This window comes from Lolium rigidum, chromosome 3 (genome assembly GCF_022539505.1).
Source record: "Lolium rigidum isolate FL_2022 chromosome 3, APGP_CSIRO_Lrig_0.1, whole genome shotgun sequence".
In the NCBI taxonomy this organism is placed as follows: Eukaryota; Viridiplantae; Streptophyta; class Magnoliopsida; order Poales; family Poaceae; genus Lolium; species Lolium rigidum.
Genome location: NC_061510.1, coordinates 311,076,263 through 311,094,191, shown reverse-complemented (window position 1 = coordinate 311,094,191; position 17,929 = coordinate 311,076,263). Strand labels below are relative to the sequence as shown.

At 42.4% G+C, this 17,929-nt stretch overlaps 1 protein-coding gene across 1 annotated transcript; it reads left to right on the top strand.

Moving 5' to 3' along the window:
- Positions 1-717: 717 nt before the first annotated feature.
- Positions 718-2,179, top strand: LOC124699859 (protein CUP-SHAPED COTYLEDON 2-like). Its single transcript, XM_047232089.1, has 3 exons — positions 718-871; positions 1,342-1,607; positions 1,706-2,179. Exons 1-3 carry the CDS (start codon positions 718-720, stop codon positions 2,177-2,179), a joined length of 894 nt encoding a protein of 297 aa, XP_047088045.1.
- The last annotated feature ends 15,750 nt before the right edge of the window (positions 2,180-17,929 follow it).

The following is a 17,929-nucleotide window of genomic DNA, read 5'->3' as shown; positions in this document are numbered from 1 at the left end:
AAGACCATCTGGGCTTGCACTGCAACCACCAAAATGAAAAAAATAGACGTGCGTACGATCGAGTACAATGTAAAGCGCATCTCGATTGACAGGTCACTTTCACACGTGCGGTTACAAGCGTCTCGCGAACGTATAACACCAACGATCATGGCAATCGTCTTATCAACTCAAGTACAGTGTAGTACTCCAATCCATTGCCACTATGAAAGTGTAGTTATTCCTGTCATGCCGCCGTGCGTTGCTGGCAGCCAGGCAACATCGCTGGCCATTTCGCCGGAGAACTAGCTCGGTGGGTGGAGAGTGGTTAGAGTTGGCCGGAAAACATGAGACATATGCACAGTGACTCATGGATGCATGCGGCCCACGCGTGCAATCGACGGACAGATCCTCCATTCCCCGACCTTTCCCCGGATCCGCCGCTGTCGCCGTCGTCAATAATACCCTTCTCGTCGCTCTCCTGGCCGTGGTTGTTGAGACCTCGAACCGGGCTCTAGAAGAAGTATGCGCAACAAGAGTGCCATTAATAACTTCATAATGCCTTGTCTTCACCTACACATGTGCTGCCCTTGTCGATCATATATATACCGACGGCGTCTCCTGATGCCATGGATCGATCGGTGTAGCACTGCCCGCTGAGCTGAGCCGAGCTGAACTGATCTGCTGCACTCTAGACAGTGCAGTCGGCGGCGGGTGCGCGGAGGACGAAGGTTGGGATCGATGGAGGAAGGCCTTCCCCCGGGGTTCCGGTTCCACCCCACGGACGAGGAGCTCATCACCTACTACCTCACCCGCAAGGTCTCCGACTTCGCCTTCACCACCCGCGCCATCGCCGACGTCGATCTCAACAAGTGCGAGCCATGGGACCTTCCAAGTACGTCTCTTCTACCATCTGAATAAAACTGAAAAAGTTGATATGAGTTTGATCCAGCTGCAGGGGCAGGCATGCAATGCGCTAGATAATTAGTCGTCTCCAAAAATATAATTTGTGCTCGTTCCTAGAAAAGTAAATGTTATGTCAATTCACTCTCATGTAATTCAACTAGGACAAGTGCGCATTGCTTTTCAACCATATTGTTTACTTCTGCACCAATGGACCTTCTCTCCTATTTTTTCTTGATTTGGTGAGACTTACAGCACCCTTGACCTTGTTCATTACACGCACATATTTGGGCCGTCACTGTTATCTACGCATTGCTCTAGACTTACAGTATGTGATTCTAAGAGTACAGCGCTACAGCGCACTAGGCTAATATAGTCGTCGTTGCCAACTTGTCATACGTACACCGGCCTATACGGTCATACGTACATTGCTTGCACACATTGACGGATGTAAGTTTCCAGGCAAAGCTAGCATGGGCGAGAAGGAGTGGTACTTCTTCAGCATGCGCGACCGGAAATACCCCACCGGCATCCGCACGAACCGCGCCACCGAATCCGGCTACTGGAAGACCACCGGCAAAGACAAGGAGATTTTCCATGTTGGCAGGCTGGTCGGGATGAAGAAAACCCTAGTCTTCTACGGAGGTAGAGCACCCAAGGGCGAGAAGACCAGCTGGGTCATGCACGAGTACAGGATCCAGAACAAGTTCCCATACAAACCAAACAAGGTACATATTCACAACTTTTGAACATTTTTTGTTACCATCAAACTATAGATTGTTACTGATGTTGTGTGAAATGTTCTCTTCCTTTTTGGTTCCAAAAGGAGGAATGGGTGGTGTGCAGGGTGTTCAAGAAAACCCAGATAGTGAAGATGAGGCACTCACAGGACAGCCCCGACATGGACTCCCCATGCAACGACGGCAACGTCTCCCTCGGCGAGCTCGGCGAGCTCGACGTCTCCTCCATGCTCGGCAGCTTCGCCCCCGCTTCCGGCGAGAACTTCGGCCACGGCCGGGTCGACATGGGCGCGTACATGAGTTGGCTGCAGGCGGCTGCAAACCAGAACGCGGCCGCCATGCTCCCGTGGGCACCGGGGCTTCTGGGTACCGTTTTCGCTGGGAACCCCACGATGCAGAAAGCGCTAGCACCCTTCGCCGGGTGCAGCCAACAGCTGCCGCGAGACGTCGTGGGTGGTGATCTTGCCTTGTTTGGTAACGCTATGGCAAAGGTGGACATGGAGTGCGAGCAGCAGCAGCCGCAGCTGGAAATGCACGACTCCACATGGAGAACCTTCTGATAAACTCGTCAGCTCGATAACAAGGGAAAGACAGGTAAAAAATCATGGTCGATATAGATACATTTGTAGCTAAAAATGGGACAATCCCCATGTGTCAAAATCAACTACAATTTTACTAGACAAGCATGTATGTTCGTGGGTTCTGTTGATCTATGTCTCGTCTGTAACAAATTAAACATTGTACATCTGTCCATTTGTTACGAAATTAAAGAAGGAAGTGTACGTCTTTTCTCACCGGCAGTAGCATGACTTTACATGATCCGATACAAGGGCCATCTCATTGTGCATGCTTTATTCATGCGCAATAGTTCATTTGTTGTGAAAAGAAATCTTGAACAGCTACGTGTTGCGAATGATGTATGCTGGGAATTAACAAGCAAGGAATTTTGCAAAATAGTGAACTGTGAAGTATGGTTGCTGCGAATAGAGTCATGAAAACACTAGGATTCACTATGTCACGTCAGATTTTTCCAGGCACTCTGTTAAAGGCACTTTTGCAAAGTGCCTGGGAAAATCATCTTTTGGGGCATTTGTTGAAAAGTGCGGGAAAAGAGGAGATTTTCCGACGCATTTTTGCAAAGTGCCGGGAGAGATCATATTTTTTGGGGTGTTTTTTCAAAAGTGCCGGGAAAGATCATATCTTACAGGGCAATTTTCCATAGTGCCTGCAAAGATATGATCTTCTCAGGCACTTTGGAAACTGCCTGCAAAAATTAGTGCAATAACTTCATAATTCTACAGTTCATAATACTTAACAGTTCATAATACAATGCAAAAATCAGTGCAATAACTTGTAGCAGTTCATCTTATAGCAGTGCACAAAAGAACCATACAATTCATAATACTTAACAGTCCATACATTTAACTACTTAACAATCCATACATTAGCTGATACGTAATTAACAGTCCATACTTACTAAAAGGTCAGTTAACATCCCAACTTCACGACAATTACAAAAGAGGCTAGAACAATGGTATTTTAGTTGCCAAGAGGGAGAATAACAAGCCTGAGCCTAGCTTTAGCTCTTGGAACCTCGTACCTAGCTGATCTCTAAAACTGAAAACACAGATTTGTCCCCTCCTCAAGTTGAATGCATGCACTACATCCTTCCTTCTAGTCGTCATGATTGCACTTCCTTTCTTCCCTATCTTCATGCAGACATACATTTGTTGCTCGCTCCGGTTGCAGTTCACAACAACCTGGATAGGAACTTGTAGGTAGTTGTTGAGGTAGTCAACAGAGAACTTCTATCCAAAAACCTGTAAAGTAAGTTCCAATCCAAGTTATAGCTCAAGATTCTATCCTTGCACTACATCAAGTAAATACCACATACAATACTTGAGGAGGATAGATTACTAATCAAACAGAAATACAGTTATATGATGCCTTTAGAGGCATTATTGTATGATGCGTGGAAGTGTTTTTAGAGGCATTATGGGACAGTGCCTGGAATTGTTTTTAGAGGCATTATGGCATAGTGCCTGTAATTGTTTTTAGAGGTATGTTCAGGAAGTGCCTGAAATTATTTTTAGACGCATTTGTAGGAAGTGCTTGAAATTATTTTTGAGGCATTTTTTGAAAGTGCCAACAAAAACATTTAGAGGCATTGCTCAAATAGTGCCTCAAAAATATTGTAAAGCAGATTTGAAAGGGGCAGGGTGTTTCTACACCCGGGTGCATATGCACCCTTTATTTGAAACGCATATTAAATATATTTAAAAATGTTAGAAAAATACAAATAAAAATTCTTTGTGTATACCTTGACATGTTACATGCTTACAAAGTTGTTTCAGCAAAAACCGATATGTTTCATGCCTTGTGCAAAAAAGACAAATCTTAGGTGCTAAAATAGTCTATTTTTTGAGGCATTATTTGCCTTTTTTACACAGGGTACAAAAAATGTTGGTTTTAGGTGAAAATTTACGTGCACACATAGAACATGTCCCTCTACATGCTAAATTTTTTTCCTAAATTTTTTACGGTTTGAAAATATGTTTTATAAATACCGGGTGCATATGCACCCGGGATCAGATTTGATTTTCCGATTTGAAAGTGCCCCAAAAAATCTATTTTTAAAGGCATTTTCAATAGTGCCTTAAAAGATCTATTTTAGGGGCACTTTTCAATAATGCCTAAAATGATTTTTTCCTACACCATTTGATACAACACTTTTTTATTGCCTTTAAAGATTTTCAAAGGCATTTTTTCTATTTTTGAAGGCACTTTTGAAGGCACTTTTTAGTGCACCTAATAATTAACTGTGGTGTAGTGATTGCGACCTAGATAGTTATTTGTGGAACAAATGTGTGATGTTAATTGGCCAAACAAATACTTGATCCGTATGCGTTTGAGGAGGTGTTGAAGAAATTAAAAAGAACTGGCCAAGAGTATACGCAGTCCCAGTTGAAGAACAGATGGGACAACTGGAAGATTAATTACAACAACTCCAAGAAACTGATGCTGAGGGAGACTAGAGGTGGTTGTTAGTTGTGTCTATGGGCTGAACATTTTAAAGCTAGATGTATAATGGTGGAGGAAGGCAAAGAAAGTGAGTTTCAATGCTTCTGTTGTACACAACATATAATGAACTCATATCACATATACGTATATCCGTGTTGTGTTATTTCATATTGCAGGTTGTGGCAAGTTCATGAAGCAAGGTATTCACAATGAGGAGTACCTATACATAATAAATTTAATTGAAGACATAAAAACTGATAGAACTGATCAAGAAGGAAAAAAGAACAAAGCTGATTAAGAGGCTTGGTAGGTTTATCATAACAAGAATAAAATTCGTCAGCGCGACGACATTTTGGGACGCTCGGAATTTAGCCCTAATTAATCTGTAGAGCTGACGGGTGCGTAGCCCAGAACCCAATCCTATTAACTATGTAAAAATAATCTAGATTAAAATAGAAATAAAATGAGAAAAAATAGAGGTGATGGCCAGCTAACAAAGGGTGTAACTGGTGTAGGCAATTCTGTCAGGAAACTATAAGTGTCCGTCAGCAATCCAGGCCACTCTATGACAGGCCTTTTGGCCGCCCATTAGCACACTTTCTGTTTTCCTATGTATATTAGGAGTTCGGAAATTTCAGCAATACCCGCAACTGTCTCCAGGAAACCCTAGCGGTATCCCTATGTCGGCCGAGCTTTTGTTGATGCTTCCACCCACCGGATTCCCCGCACGCCCAGCAGTGCGGATCAGAGGCACCTCGCTCTCGCGCGGATGGTTTTTCTTCTCCAGATCTACGCCGCCCCGAGCTCACTAAGATCGTGCCAGTTCACGCGTACCGATCGATGCGGATGTGTGCCACCTTGGCATCACACTACATGTTTACCGTGTCGTCTACAACACTCGGACTTCCTAGGTCCTCCCAAAGCTACCAAGGATCCACACCGGCCCAGGGAGAGTACGTGGGACAAGACACGAACCCCAAGTTACTACTCATTTTGTTTACGATCGTTGTTGAGTTATAAAATGTTTCTATATGTTTATTGTTCTAGGATTGTGAACTTCATATGTAGAAATCCATTTTTTTCATTTTAGTTTATTTCAATAATCACACTGAAGTATGGCATTAAGAACTTGCTAGAGACATGATTATCACCATGGTTTACTGATACGTCCATTTTGCATCACTATTTTATATCATAATTTACTGTTATTCATTGATATATTTCATATTTGGAGATGATACTTATGTTATTTCATCTATTTTGCATGTTTCATGATTATTGGAGGATCGCGCACCGGAGTCAGGATTCTGCTGGAAAAAGCACCGTCAGAATGCAATATCTCGGAAGATCAACAGTTGACGAAAATTATATGAAGAATCCTATTTTTCCAGAAGACGAAGGGAGCCAGAAGGGGGAGCCGAGGAGGGCCCAGGTGGGCCCACCTCATAGGCCGGCGGGGCCCAAGGCCTGGCCGCGCCGCCTTGTGAGGAGGGGGCCCACAGCCCCCTCTAGCCTCCTTTTCTTCGCGTACATCTTCGTCCCGAAAACCTAAGCTCCCGGGGATAGTCGCGAAGAGTCACAGCCGCCTCTGCGGGGCGGAGAACACCAGAGAGAAAAGAGCTCTCCGGCAGGCTGAAATCCGCCGGGGAAATTCCCTCCCGGAGGGGGAAATCGACGCCATCGTCACCGTCATCGAGCTGGACATCATCTCCATCATCATCATCATCATCATCATCATCACCGCCATCTCCACCGCTGCACCTCGTCACCACTGTAACAATTTGGGTTTGATCTTGATCGTTTGATAGGGGAAACTCTCTCGGTGTTGATTTCTACTTGTTATTGATGCTATTGAGTGAAACTATTGAACCAAGGTTTATGTTCAGATTGTTATTCATCATCATATCACCTCTGATCATGTTCTATATGATGTCTCGTGAGTAGTTCGTTTAGTTCTTGAGGACATGGGTGAAGTCTAAATGTTAGTAGTGAATTATGTTGGTTAGTATTCAATGTTGTGATATTTAAGTTGTGTTGTTATTCTTCTAGTGGTGTCATGTGAACGTCGACTACATGACACTTCACCATTTATGGGCCTAGGGGAATGCATCTTGTATTCGTTTGCCAATTGCGGGTTTGCCGGAGTGATGTAAACCTAAATCCCCGTTGGTATATCGATGCAGGAGGGATAGCAGGATCTCGAGTTTAAGGCTGTGGTTAGATTTATCTTAATTACTTTCTTGTAGTTGCGGATGCTTGCAAGGGGTATAATCACAAGTATGTATTAGTCCTAGGAAGGGCGGTACATTAGCATAGGTTCACCCACACAACACTTATCAAAACAATGAAGATTAATCAGCTATATGAAGCGAAAGCACTAGACTAAATTCACGTGTGTCCTCAAGAACGTTTGGTCATTATAAGTAAACAAACCGGCTTGTCCTTTGTGCTAAAAAGGATTGGGCCACTCGCTGCAATTATTTCTATCGCACTTTATTTACTTGTACTTTATTCATCTGCTATATTAAAACCCCCTGAATACTTGTCACGTGAGCATTTACAGTGAATCCTTCATCGAAACTGCTTGTCAACACCTTCTGCTCCTCGTTGGGTTCGACACTCTTATTTATCGAAAGTACTACGATACACCCCCTATACTTGTGGGTCATCATTTACTCGTATAGTTGATTCACAAATGTGTGAGGCACGGTTCATCTCAACACAATTCCAGAGTTTAAGGGTTCTAGGTTTCCGAGCAAGATAGATTTTCCTTACAATCATAGGATTACTCCTTTAATTGATTTATAGGGCTAACTTCAAGCATCTATGCATGGACATATAGACTATACTTGATTGGGATTACTAAGGTAGGTTTGTACCCTAGCTTGGAACAGAGTACTCCATCCACTTAATGACTCTCATCATTAAGTAGGGATCCTACTCATAAAAATATTTGGCTAAGGAAGATGACTAATTCCATGAGTTTTAGGGATGGTCAAGGGTTTATCGATGACTTGGATACAATTGGGAATGATCAAGTTTGAGATCCACTAAATAGGTTATTCCTACTCTCTTTGTGTCATGGGGTTTAAGGCTTAGATTAATATAACGGTATTCCTAGGTCATTGTGTCTTGTGGTTAATACCTCACTAATCACGTCTTCAACATGATGGTTCTATTGGTTTAACTTTTTTTCCTCTACTAACATCAGATACTCTTTCTAGAATCCAATTGGTCTCTGGTATGAATTGGTGGTAAGGATCATGATTTAGGCCTTTGAAAGATCATTAAGTGATCCCTCCTACTAGGTTTGGTATGGCTCATCATTTTATATGATTAGCTTTATCTAGATTCTAATGAGTTTTCAACAAGGTATACTCTGGTTAGGATGTAGTTGAGGTCACAAACTTGTTTAGTTCAAGCTTGGATTGGCTTTAGGTGGAATAGGTTTAATTATAGGGTTTATAGTAGAGTAATTATTTTCTGAGGGCAAGAAAATGTGTTGAGGTTAACTAGGATAGTGAATGGCTTTGAATTTGTTTGACTCTCGTTAAACCCTAATGGTTGGATCTCACTTGAGATGATAAATATTTGAATGATCTACTTGATAATTGACAATGGTCAATCACAAATGATAATAGGGACATAATAAGGTAATAATTTAATTGTTAGTTGGGTTTCTAGTTGATTGAGCATGTGCTGGAGAATTATCTAGCACATGAGTTGAATGATGGCTAGAGAGGATAAGTTAAGCATGTGGATTAATTTCTTTCTTGTGTGATGTGTTGTTCACTTTTATTTACGAATATTACTTATACCCTTCTAATAATAGAATTAACCAAAGGCCATACCAAAGGTGCAACACTTAGCATGATGAACTAGTTCTAAATCATCAGCTTGGTGGAACTTCAATCAGTTTGACAAGTTCTATCAAAAAAGTTCAAAATACACTCATGTGTCCCATATATTTATAGCCTCTAAACCTGAGATGTTAGAACACACACGCCTCGTTGACGATAATAGCACTCCGTAACTAGTCCAAGAAATCATCGTCCTCCACTTAGAGAAACACATATCCTTTTGAAACCTCGATCACGAACAAACAGAAAACAGCCCCAGTCATCAGAAGCACTGGGTATATTTACATACAAATATCGCTAAACCAACCATCGAGGCCCATCATGATTCCGAACTCATCGAAGTCAACAAGTTCGTCTCCACTGTGGGCAACAACCTCGATAATGACCCGACGCTGCATGATGGTGGTTGCCTAAAAGACCCTTAAACACCTAAAAGATGATGTCATCAGAGACAAACCCATCAGCAGCAACATCAAATATGCCAAAGTCATGCCGAAGGTCCTCTAAATCTACTCGAGCATTGGGCATAGGATTCACGCTAGCGAACCTGATGTAGCCTTCACCGTTGGTGCCTTCCTCCTCCATCATGTGCTCCACCCTGTCGTCGGTGGATGCTTGACCCACAACCTTGAACATCGCCGGCCGCCCATTTGGACGGCGGCCCCACACCATGGTGATTGGTCTGCAGTGTGGGCTCTAGGCGACTAGCCGGGCCACCGCCTGCGCTGGATATGGGAGGCATTGTTGCCTAGAAGCCATCTGCGAGCACCGGAAGAATACCACAGATAGCCCGCGAGGCTATCGACACAATAACCATACCATAGGGATACGGTTGGAGCGGCGGTTCGTGGAAAATGAGTAATGCGGCGGTGCTATATATGCCTATTTCTGGTTTGCTGATGTTGGATGACAATTGCATTGATTGGAACGACTAAATTTCCCTACCCCGTCCCCTCCCAGCAATGAACATGTTCTTCACTTCGTACAAGAGGTGAGCCTGTTACTCAATTTTCCCATAGTTTACATTAATGATTTGAACCGAAACTCGAACGCACATATATGTATTATAGATTTTTCGAGATCAAGAATTTGGAGCTGTATGATAGATTTTGTTTGTCCCACCAATTCTTGGAAATTGAAATTTTGTGTTAACAGTAGAAGCAATTGGATCTCCTCTTATGTTATAACACACCAACTTGCAATTTTGATTATATCCTTGGGTGCAAAAAACTTCTTCTGATACATCATTTTATTTTCACTTTTACATGTGTAATTTTAGAGAACAAAATCGGGTTCTCCACTTGTGCTTGGTAGTGTTATGCTAATAGAATCAACAACCTATTTGCTTTGTTTAGTATCCCCACCTTCTGAAATATTAGCTGCCGGACAGCTCCTACCAGAACTGGATTTGTCCATTTATTAAGGTAATAAAACTGTATACGTGAAAACAATTTGGTGTCTGAACTCATATTATTGGTCATCATGTGTAGAAATAGAGGGAACTTGTGGCGAATGCAATTTCTATTTTATAGTGTGATTTTTTTTCTTTGTGAAAATTTAGAAATGCTCATATTGGGTCTCATATTCTGATATCTCATTTATGTTCTTTGTGAGTCTGTTTGAAGGTTTAATAGTGTTGGTTCATTGTTATCAGCTCTACTGGTAGTGTAAAGTTAAGGATTGCCCGTTAGTGCATACCATGTTCTTTGACTAACTTATTAAACCAGGCATGTCCGTTTGCAGAACATGGTAGCTGTAGACACACCTGTATTTCCTCACTTTAATTGTCAGAGCGAGTTTTCCTACATTTACATGGTTTGGACTTTTCAGTTAATTAATCGAGTAATGCTTCTTCAGTGATGTTTTCTAGGGTCTCGAGTAATCTATCAACCTGGTATATCAATAAGGAAGAGACAAGTTTGTTTTATTTATGAGCTCTTTTACGGTGTTTGGCACGGAACTTTGGTTCCGTCTTATCAAATTGTGGTTCCGTCTTATCTAATATTTCGTGACCGTTAATTAAATCAGTGATAACTTTCCTGTAACTTCTATAATGCTACGAATCTACGATAGTTCTGAACGGACGTTTTAGACTCCAACTCATCGAATCAGTATCAAACCAAAATCAAAAGCTGCGGGCCAAATCAGAACAGAGTCGTCGTGTTCTTCCCGAGACAGCCGCCGCCGCCCCGCAGCCGCCTTAGACTAGTCATAGTGGGGAGTAACATAGAGTAGTAACATGGTGCATGTTACTACCCTATGTTACTACCTTCATAGTGGGTAGTTACATATATGTGGTGTCATGCATGTTACATTTATTAGATTGTAGACTCATCTTATCTTGAGAAGTGTGATGCTATGGTAACATAGCTAGTTACCACTCCACTCTCTTTCTTCATTCATTGTCATGTCATGTCATCAAAATGCTTTGGGGTGTGTGATGTTACTACCTATGTTACTCCCACTATGAGCAGTTTTATCGAATTTGTCTCCACAGATAATTTTTTTATCTCCCTGATATATAAAAAAAGTTTCATCTCCCTATCGAGTAGGACGAGCCATTACGGCGCCGGCGCCGGCGCCGCCGCATCACCCCACCACCGCAACATCCTGCCGCGCCGCCGTCTCATCCAGTCATCCTCCTGCCCTGCTGCAGCATCACCCCTCCACCGCATCCTCTCTGCCCAGCTGCCTCAGTCCTCCGATCCACCCATCGCAGCCAGGTCGGACGCGGCCATCTCCTCACCCCACCGGATCCCGACCGCCGCCGATCTCTTCACCGGCAGGATTGGATCTGACAGCCAAAACACCAGTATCGTAATCGGCGGCTGCTGCTCTCGTTGCCCACGGGATCGGACTCCACTTCATCAACTCACCAGGTCAGTTTAATATCTGAACTTTGTTGGAACTATGTGCTGATAGGATCGATCGGCTTGTGATTGGCAATTTACAAGCTTATGGATGAATGGAATATGCGTCCAGGTGGCATTCGAGCACCACAATATACCAGGACCACAATATTACCACTCCGTAAGCTGAAAATCTCGCTCAGGCCTTCAGGTGGCAAAAGCAATATGCCATACACTGAAATAAATGCCCTCGAGTCATTTAGGATTCAGATGATCTACAAAATCATGTTGGGTAAAAAGGATGCTTGTCTAGAGAGGACAAATGTATTTGGAGCATGGATGCTCCTATTTGAAATTTTTAGTATGACATGCATGGTTCAGTTTGTGGTCATTTTGATATCCGTTCTTATTTTTTCCTAAAAACATGGTTCAGTTACATGAACATGCCAGCAGCGGAGGCATTCACATAGTGGTCAGATTGATACTTTGCTAGACTGAGAGGTTCAGGTTAGCACTGCTTTAGAAACGTGCATCAGCTACCTCTATTGGCTCTGTGATCGTCTGGCTGAGAAATTCATGTACTGATTGAACAACTTCATATCTTGCACCAGCTACTCGTAACTCATGTGTGTTCTCATGTTTTCCTTCAACTATTGTCTAGATTTACTGTGTTTTGGAAACTTTTAATCCTTAATTTGTATGTGATATGCATGAAGATATGGCTCAGCAAGTTCGATGATTTTCTTGTGCTTTGTCCGTCGCTGAAGAAGCGGTGTCATTTTGTTTGCTATAAAATGCATCTGTAGATGGTTAGCTTAGTTAACATTTGTTATCTTTGAAAACTATACTGTTTACTCTGTCAACATTGATTCCATCTCTAACATCCTCTCCCAAATGATTGTTCAGTTACAAAAAATGAGAGCAGATGATGAGGGCGTGATGGTGGCTCGTTGGCAATACCTTGTCAACCTTGTAACTGAACTAGTACTACATGTGAAGGTTGTGCCAGCCCGGAAGCCACCCAGGACCCCTCCGCAGATGCTGCCAATACCCCACGCCCCTCCGTCTTCCTTGCTAGCGCCGGCGGCCAGCTCCGTGGTGCCGCCGCGAAAGATAGGAAAAACAAAACAGCTCAACTGACAATTTAAATATTTGTAGAGAAATTTTACATTTCTTACAACTGAGAATCTGGGAAAATAAAATGAAGGGATTATCTTTGATGTGCTGCTTAAAGATTGTGTCGTTAAGTTGTAGAGAGAACATCTGCATCGTGTGTTTTATGAGTACAGTTATGGTCTCCTGCTTCACCTATGGTTCACTGGATGAATCTTACGATACTCCAGGTCTCTTGTGATTTTATTTCTCTTTTTTTTCATGCGTTTATCATGTAAATGCCCATACTAGAATACCAGTGCACAGACTCGCAAGTGAAAGAGTTACCGAAGTGTTGAATGTGCCACCGGCAGTTGCTGTTCTCCAATTGAGTTTTAAGATTTGTATGCTCAAAGAGCATGTAACCTATCGGTTGAGAAAAGAGGTCATAGTTGTGTCATGCGCGTATAATTTTGCAGAAATTCCAAAGAAAGCAGTTTAATTCTCACAGGGATCTGAGATCTTTTCGCTACTGCAGCTGCAATTGATATCTACTCACAGGGAAAAGAGATGCAATGAGATATTCTTCTGCAAAACAGACTGCATCTGCAGGACGGGGGAAGGAATAACGTGCTGGAACTTCAGTACATGTCAAACTGGCCAGCAAATTCCTTCTCACTGAAAAATAGTGCGCTCTGACCTAATCTAACTTTTTCTAGTATTTTACATATTCACTTTCAATAGTTAAGCTGATATATATTCATAACTTTACACCTCAACGTCACAACGCAGCACTGCGGGAACAAGTTCCGTCGATAGTCCTTGCCCTGGAAGCCTAGTCTATCACGGCCATTTCGATAGTGTTTTCTTCACCCCTTCCAAAATCTGTGAAAACCACACGACGTTCGTGACGAAGAGCACCGATGGCACAGTCAATACAGATAATAACCGAACAAATGCATATGCATTACCTGCGACCAAACCAATTGAAAGGAAAGAACAGTAAAATCGTGTCAGATGGAAATAGGGATACCATGTACTAAGGACAATAGATTCAATGCATTTACAATGATGACTAGATGGACCTCGCGCGCTTTGCTGCGCCTTTTTTGCAACTACGTTTTTGATTGCTTGATCGGCTTAAGATGAAGCTATTTCTAGGTGGCAATGTAATTTGTCTTAACAAATGGGGTGGAGGCTGCACACCTGTGCCCCTAGTGATCAGTAATATAACTTACAGTAACCACAGTTTATATATAATTACGTGTCAAGAGTCATTTCTTTTGTTGGGAAAGTATCAACAGCTTATCTGGCATTGTCGTTTAGAAAACACAACATATTCAAAAGTTGATAGTAACATAATTTATCTTTATTTTTTATGTTGTTTCGTCGGTTTTATCATGAACAGATCAAATGGCAGAAATAGGAATAATGGATAGACAAAAAACATATGTTTGTGGGGATCCATAGATGAAAGAAAACAATTTTTTACCCATATTAGAATGACTTATCCATGAAATATTAGAGATAAAAATCATACTTCTAGCGGCTCCAATAATAAATTGACATAGGAAATCTCCATTCACATAGGTGAAGCAATAAAATGGCAAGGTATGAAAACACAGTAGGCTGAGGGTGAAAGAAGTATATAAGAAATCCTTAGCCAAAACTATGTAGGCTACCCACCAAGGTAGCACAAATCTTCTGACCTTATTATGCGAAATTATGAACACATGAATTTACACATGATTGATATGCACTGATCTGCAGCTTCTATGATTATTATGCAAAATTGTAAACACAAGATTGATATGAACATGATTGTAATCTGAACTTTGGAGCATTAAAATACGGCACACATAAGCATGAGACTGGAATACCCCTTACATACTACTTGCTTCAGAGTAAATTTGACAACATACGATTGGAACCATAGTGACAACTGCGATCAAACATGATAAATTATGCAAAATTAGGAGCAGATCCAACTTTCCGTCGACAGAAAAATGCAACATGCCACCTAAATTTTGGTATAAGAAATAGGGGGATTGGAACTATGAGACTTCTACCATACTGATCAGTTGCAGCTGAACATTATATATGAAATTTAGGAATAGTTCTACCTTTTTATGGACGTGAAAATACAAAAAGAATTCAACATACCACCTGAATTTTGTTGTAAGAAAGAGAGTAGGGAGAATATGAACTATCAGACTTGACTTGATGGAGACATGAATATAAGTTAAACGTGGCTACAAAATTTTGATGGGTACACAACATAGTAATAAGCACTAATCCCTCAAACATGAGTACATTAAATTAACAAGAAGTGACTTACTTTTTCTAAACACATGATGAAGTCATCACAATCTGATTCGATTTTCCAACCAGGATGTAATATTGCAGCAAATTCATCCAATATAACAGGATCATCGTACTTCGAACAAGCAATCAGGAAACTTCAAAATTGTGGAGAAGCAAATCAGGCTTGTTTTCATATAAGCTACACATCATTTATCTCAATATATTATCAAGTCAACTTATTTGCCCATAACCTACAGGATAAAGCTCTAAGAAAACATGCATAAGGGGTATGTGATCTATAATTCCATATACAATAAACCAAGGTTAAGCTGCAGATTTTCACAAAGTAGAAGCAATAAAGGGAGGACTACAAATAAGATGTATCAAGGTTGCATAATTGTATATCGAGAGAGTGGCTATTAATTTTAGAGTTCATAGGATAAACAAAAGAAATAATTGCATTACTCGTTGGTATGTTACATCGTCGAGCAGAGTAAATCGATGAATTTTCATATCCATAACTTCTTTGATGAGCACACACAACCTCCTATATGACCAACAACATGGCCAAACCGAATTTGGGCACACCTGTAACGAATTATGAGGGAACAATAATGAGGGAGAGGCATAGTAATTGGTTGTCCAATCCCATAGGTACTGATAGAGCCATGTGCTGAGCGTCGAGGAGGCGGCACAAGAGCACAAGTAGGCATGCAAGCAACACACATGACCATGGTAGCTCCCAACTTGCCTCGCCTCCCTCAGCTCATGCTCCTCGCGCATCAGAGTTCTAGCTTGATATAGTGACGCGAGGCGACGGTGGAGCACCTCCTGCTTGCCGTGGAGACTTGTGGTTGCATCACGTGAATACTGAAGCACACACGGCGCCTCTATCCTTTGACGAAAGACATCACGCCAATCTTTGTCTCAGTCGATCAAGCTGTCTGCAAAAGAAAAAGTAAGACTGCTTGAAGTATCATGCAGAAGAGGCACTATCCATGTAGGGACTTGTCCTGGTACAATTACTATTTGTAACATAGTTAGCTAGAGTAAACTGAATGATGGGTACTGACTTAAACTTGATTTAGCCTAGCAAAATTCAAGAATTCAGCCAAAGTGTCTCAAGGAAAACATATAATAGCTGATGAGAGTACACCATTGCAGGTTTTCACCCTAGATTTTCTTATCTGAACCTATTAAGGGCTAGTCCTCAAGCATGTATACTACGAATTCTAATTTGCAAGTTAGGATAGGTATTTCATCCAATTCTACCACAAACTCATATGCAAAAGAAAGTTGACACCTCAATCAAAAAGATGAGATTAAACTTGCATGGATCGAAGTAGTCATGAAGCTTAAAAGCATGACGTCAGACGCGTATTCCATTTTCTGCACATGTCTAAGTCAGATAGCAGCCTAGCACAGTAGTCTACCATCTGAATGTGTAAAATCAGGAAACAGACGCATTAGAACGGCCCAATTCTGTAGTCCCAGGGTAGGCATAAAGATAGTGTACTTGGTTCATTAGAGGCCGTAGTGTTCCCTGAAAATATTATTACCGATATTAGCATGGAGATATACTCTGAAATACATGGACGTCGAGGGATATTCCTCTCATCCTATTTGGCAAGCTAGATGAGATGGGCCAACTGAGATGGATATAGTCAGGTTCCATCGCTGGCTGCAATGAAAAGATCAGAGCAAAACGATCCAAGCAAGCTAGGTCTTATAGCCACAGAAGAAAAAGTAAGCTAGCTTTTCAGCCAACATCCCAAATTTCCAAGCCACAACGCCGCTCGCAGGCCGCTTAAGCGCCTCTACATCAGAGACGATTCAATGAATGCCCAAGCATAAAGTGTAAGAAATTAAAATTAGAAAACGGAGGGCATCTTGCAGACTTGCAGTGCCTGGAATATTTAACATGCATACTACAAAAACTCACATTGATGATCGGTGCATTTTGGAAGATGCGGGCGCACAGGGTGGCCATGCCGCCACCGGCGGGAGGGGCCGGCCATGCATGCGCACCCACTGTACCCCCGTTATGTTGGCTTTGTTGTTCCTAAAAAAAATTATATTAGATAAAATAGAAAACATGTTGCTTGACAGTGGCATAAAACTAAATATTATCTCTGCCATTGCAATTGATGGATACACAACGGTGTTAAATATGTTGCTGATACATAACACAACAACTTTGTAGAAGTAATATATAATAAAATATTGGAAATCTCTACTACTTATTTATCTACTATAGCTATTTAGTATGATGATAAATGAAAGCTCAACTAAGACAGTTCACATGAACGGAGGCGGTTTCCAGCTTATCTGAATCCATTAGCTGATCTGACACACAACTGAAGCCTCACGGCAGCATCCAGATTCATCTTATAGCCATCACAAATTGTCCTGTAGCAATCTCCAGTCATGCATAACAATTGGGAAAAGCGGATGAAAATGAATTCCTCTTCCTCATGTTCAGGGCTCAGCACCGAGGTCCACCCAACATGAAAGGCAACTCCAGGTTCTGCTTATTGTTGCAGACCGGCATCTTGACATCCATCATCTCACACTCCTTGCCATCAAGGGCCAAAGCATCTAGTTCCATCATGCAGATCAGGGTTAAACGTAGCCCATGGCAACGAAATCGTGGATGCAGACGAAGGAGTAGCTGCCACCATCTCCAAGTTGGGAACGGCATCACCAAACATCTCCAAATCTACAGTGCCATATCATCAAAGGGGATGCCGCCACGGACGCGGGAACACACTGAGATGGAGACTCGGTGGAAGGCGGGGGATACCGTAGCAGCGTCCTTGTCGCCCAGATCCCATCGGGTGCAGATCGAGGACGACCTCGGCACCACTCGGAGCACACCATATGTCGGGTCCGTGTGCGGTGCCTCAGGCAAGGCGGCGGTGGTGCTGGGGCACGGGCAGGGCGATGGTGGTGTTGGGGATCGAGGGGGCGGCATGGATCCGGGGATCGAGGATCACCGCGGTGGTGCTGGCATGAGGACGATTGCGAGAGGGAGGAGACAGGGTCCGTGTCGTGTTCTTCCTTGTGAGGTGTTTAGGCCTAGAGGTTATTGAACCGACTCCGAACCGACTTGGCAGTAGGACCAACGAAAGTGACATCCCGGTGAACCACAGAGCCTCGGAACACTGGGAGCTTAGTGCTCTTC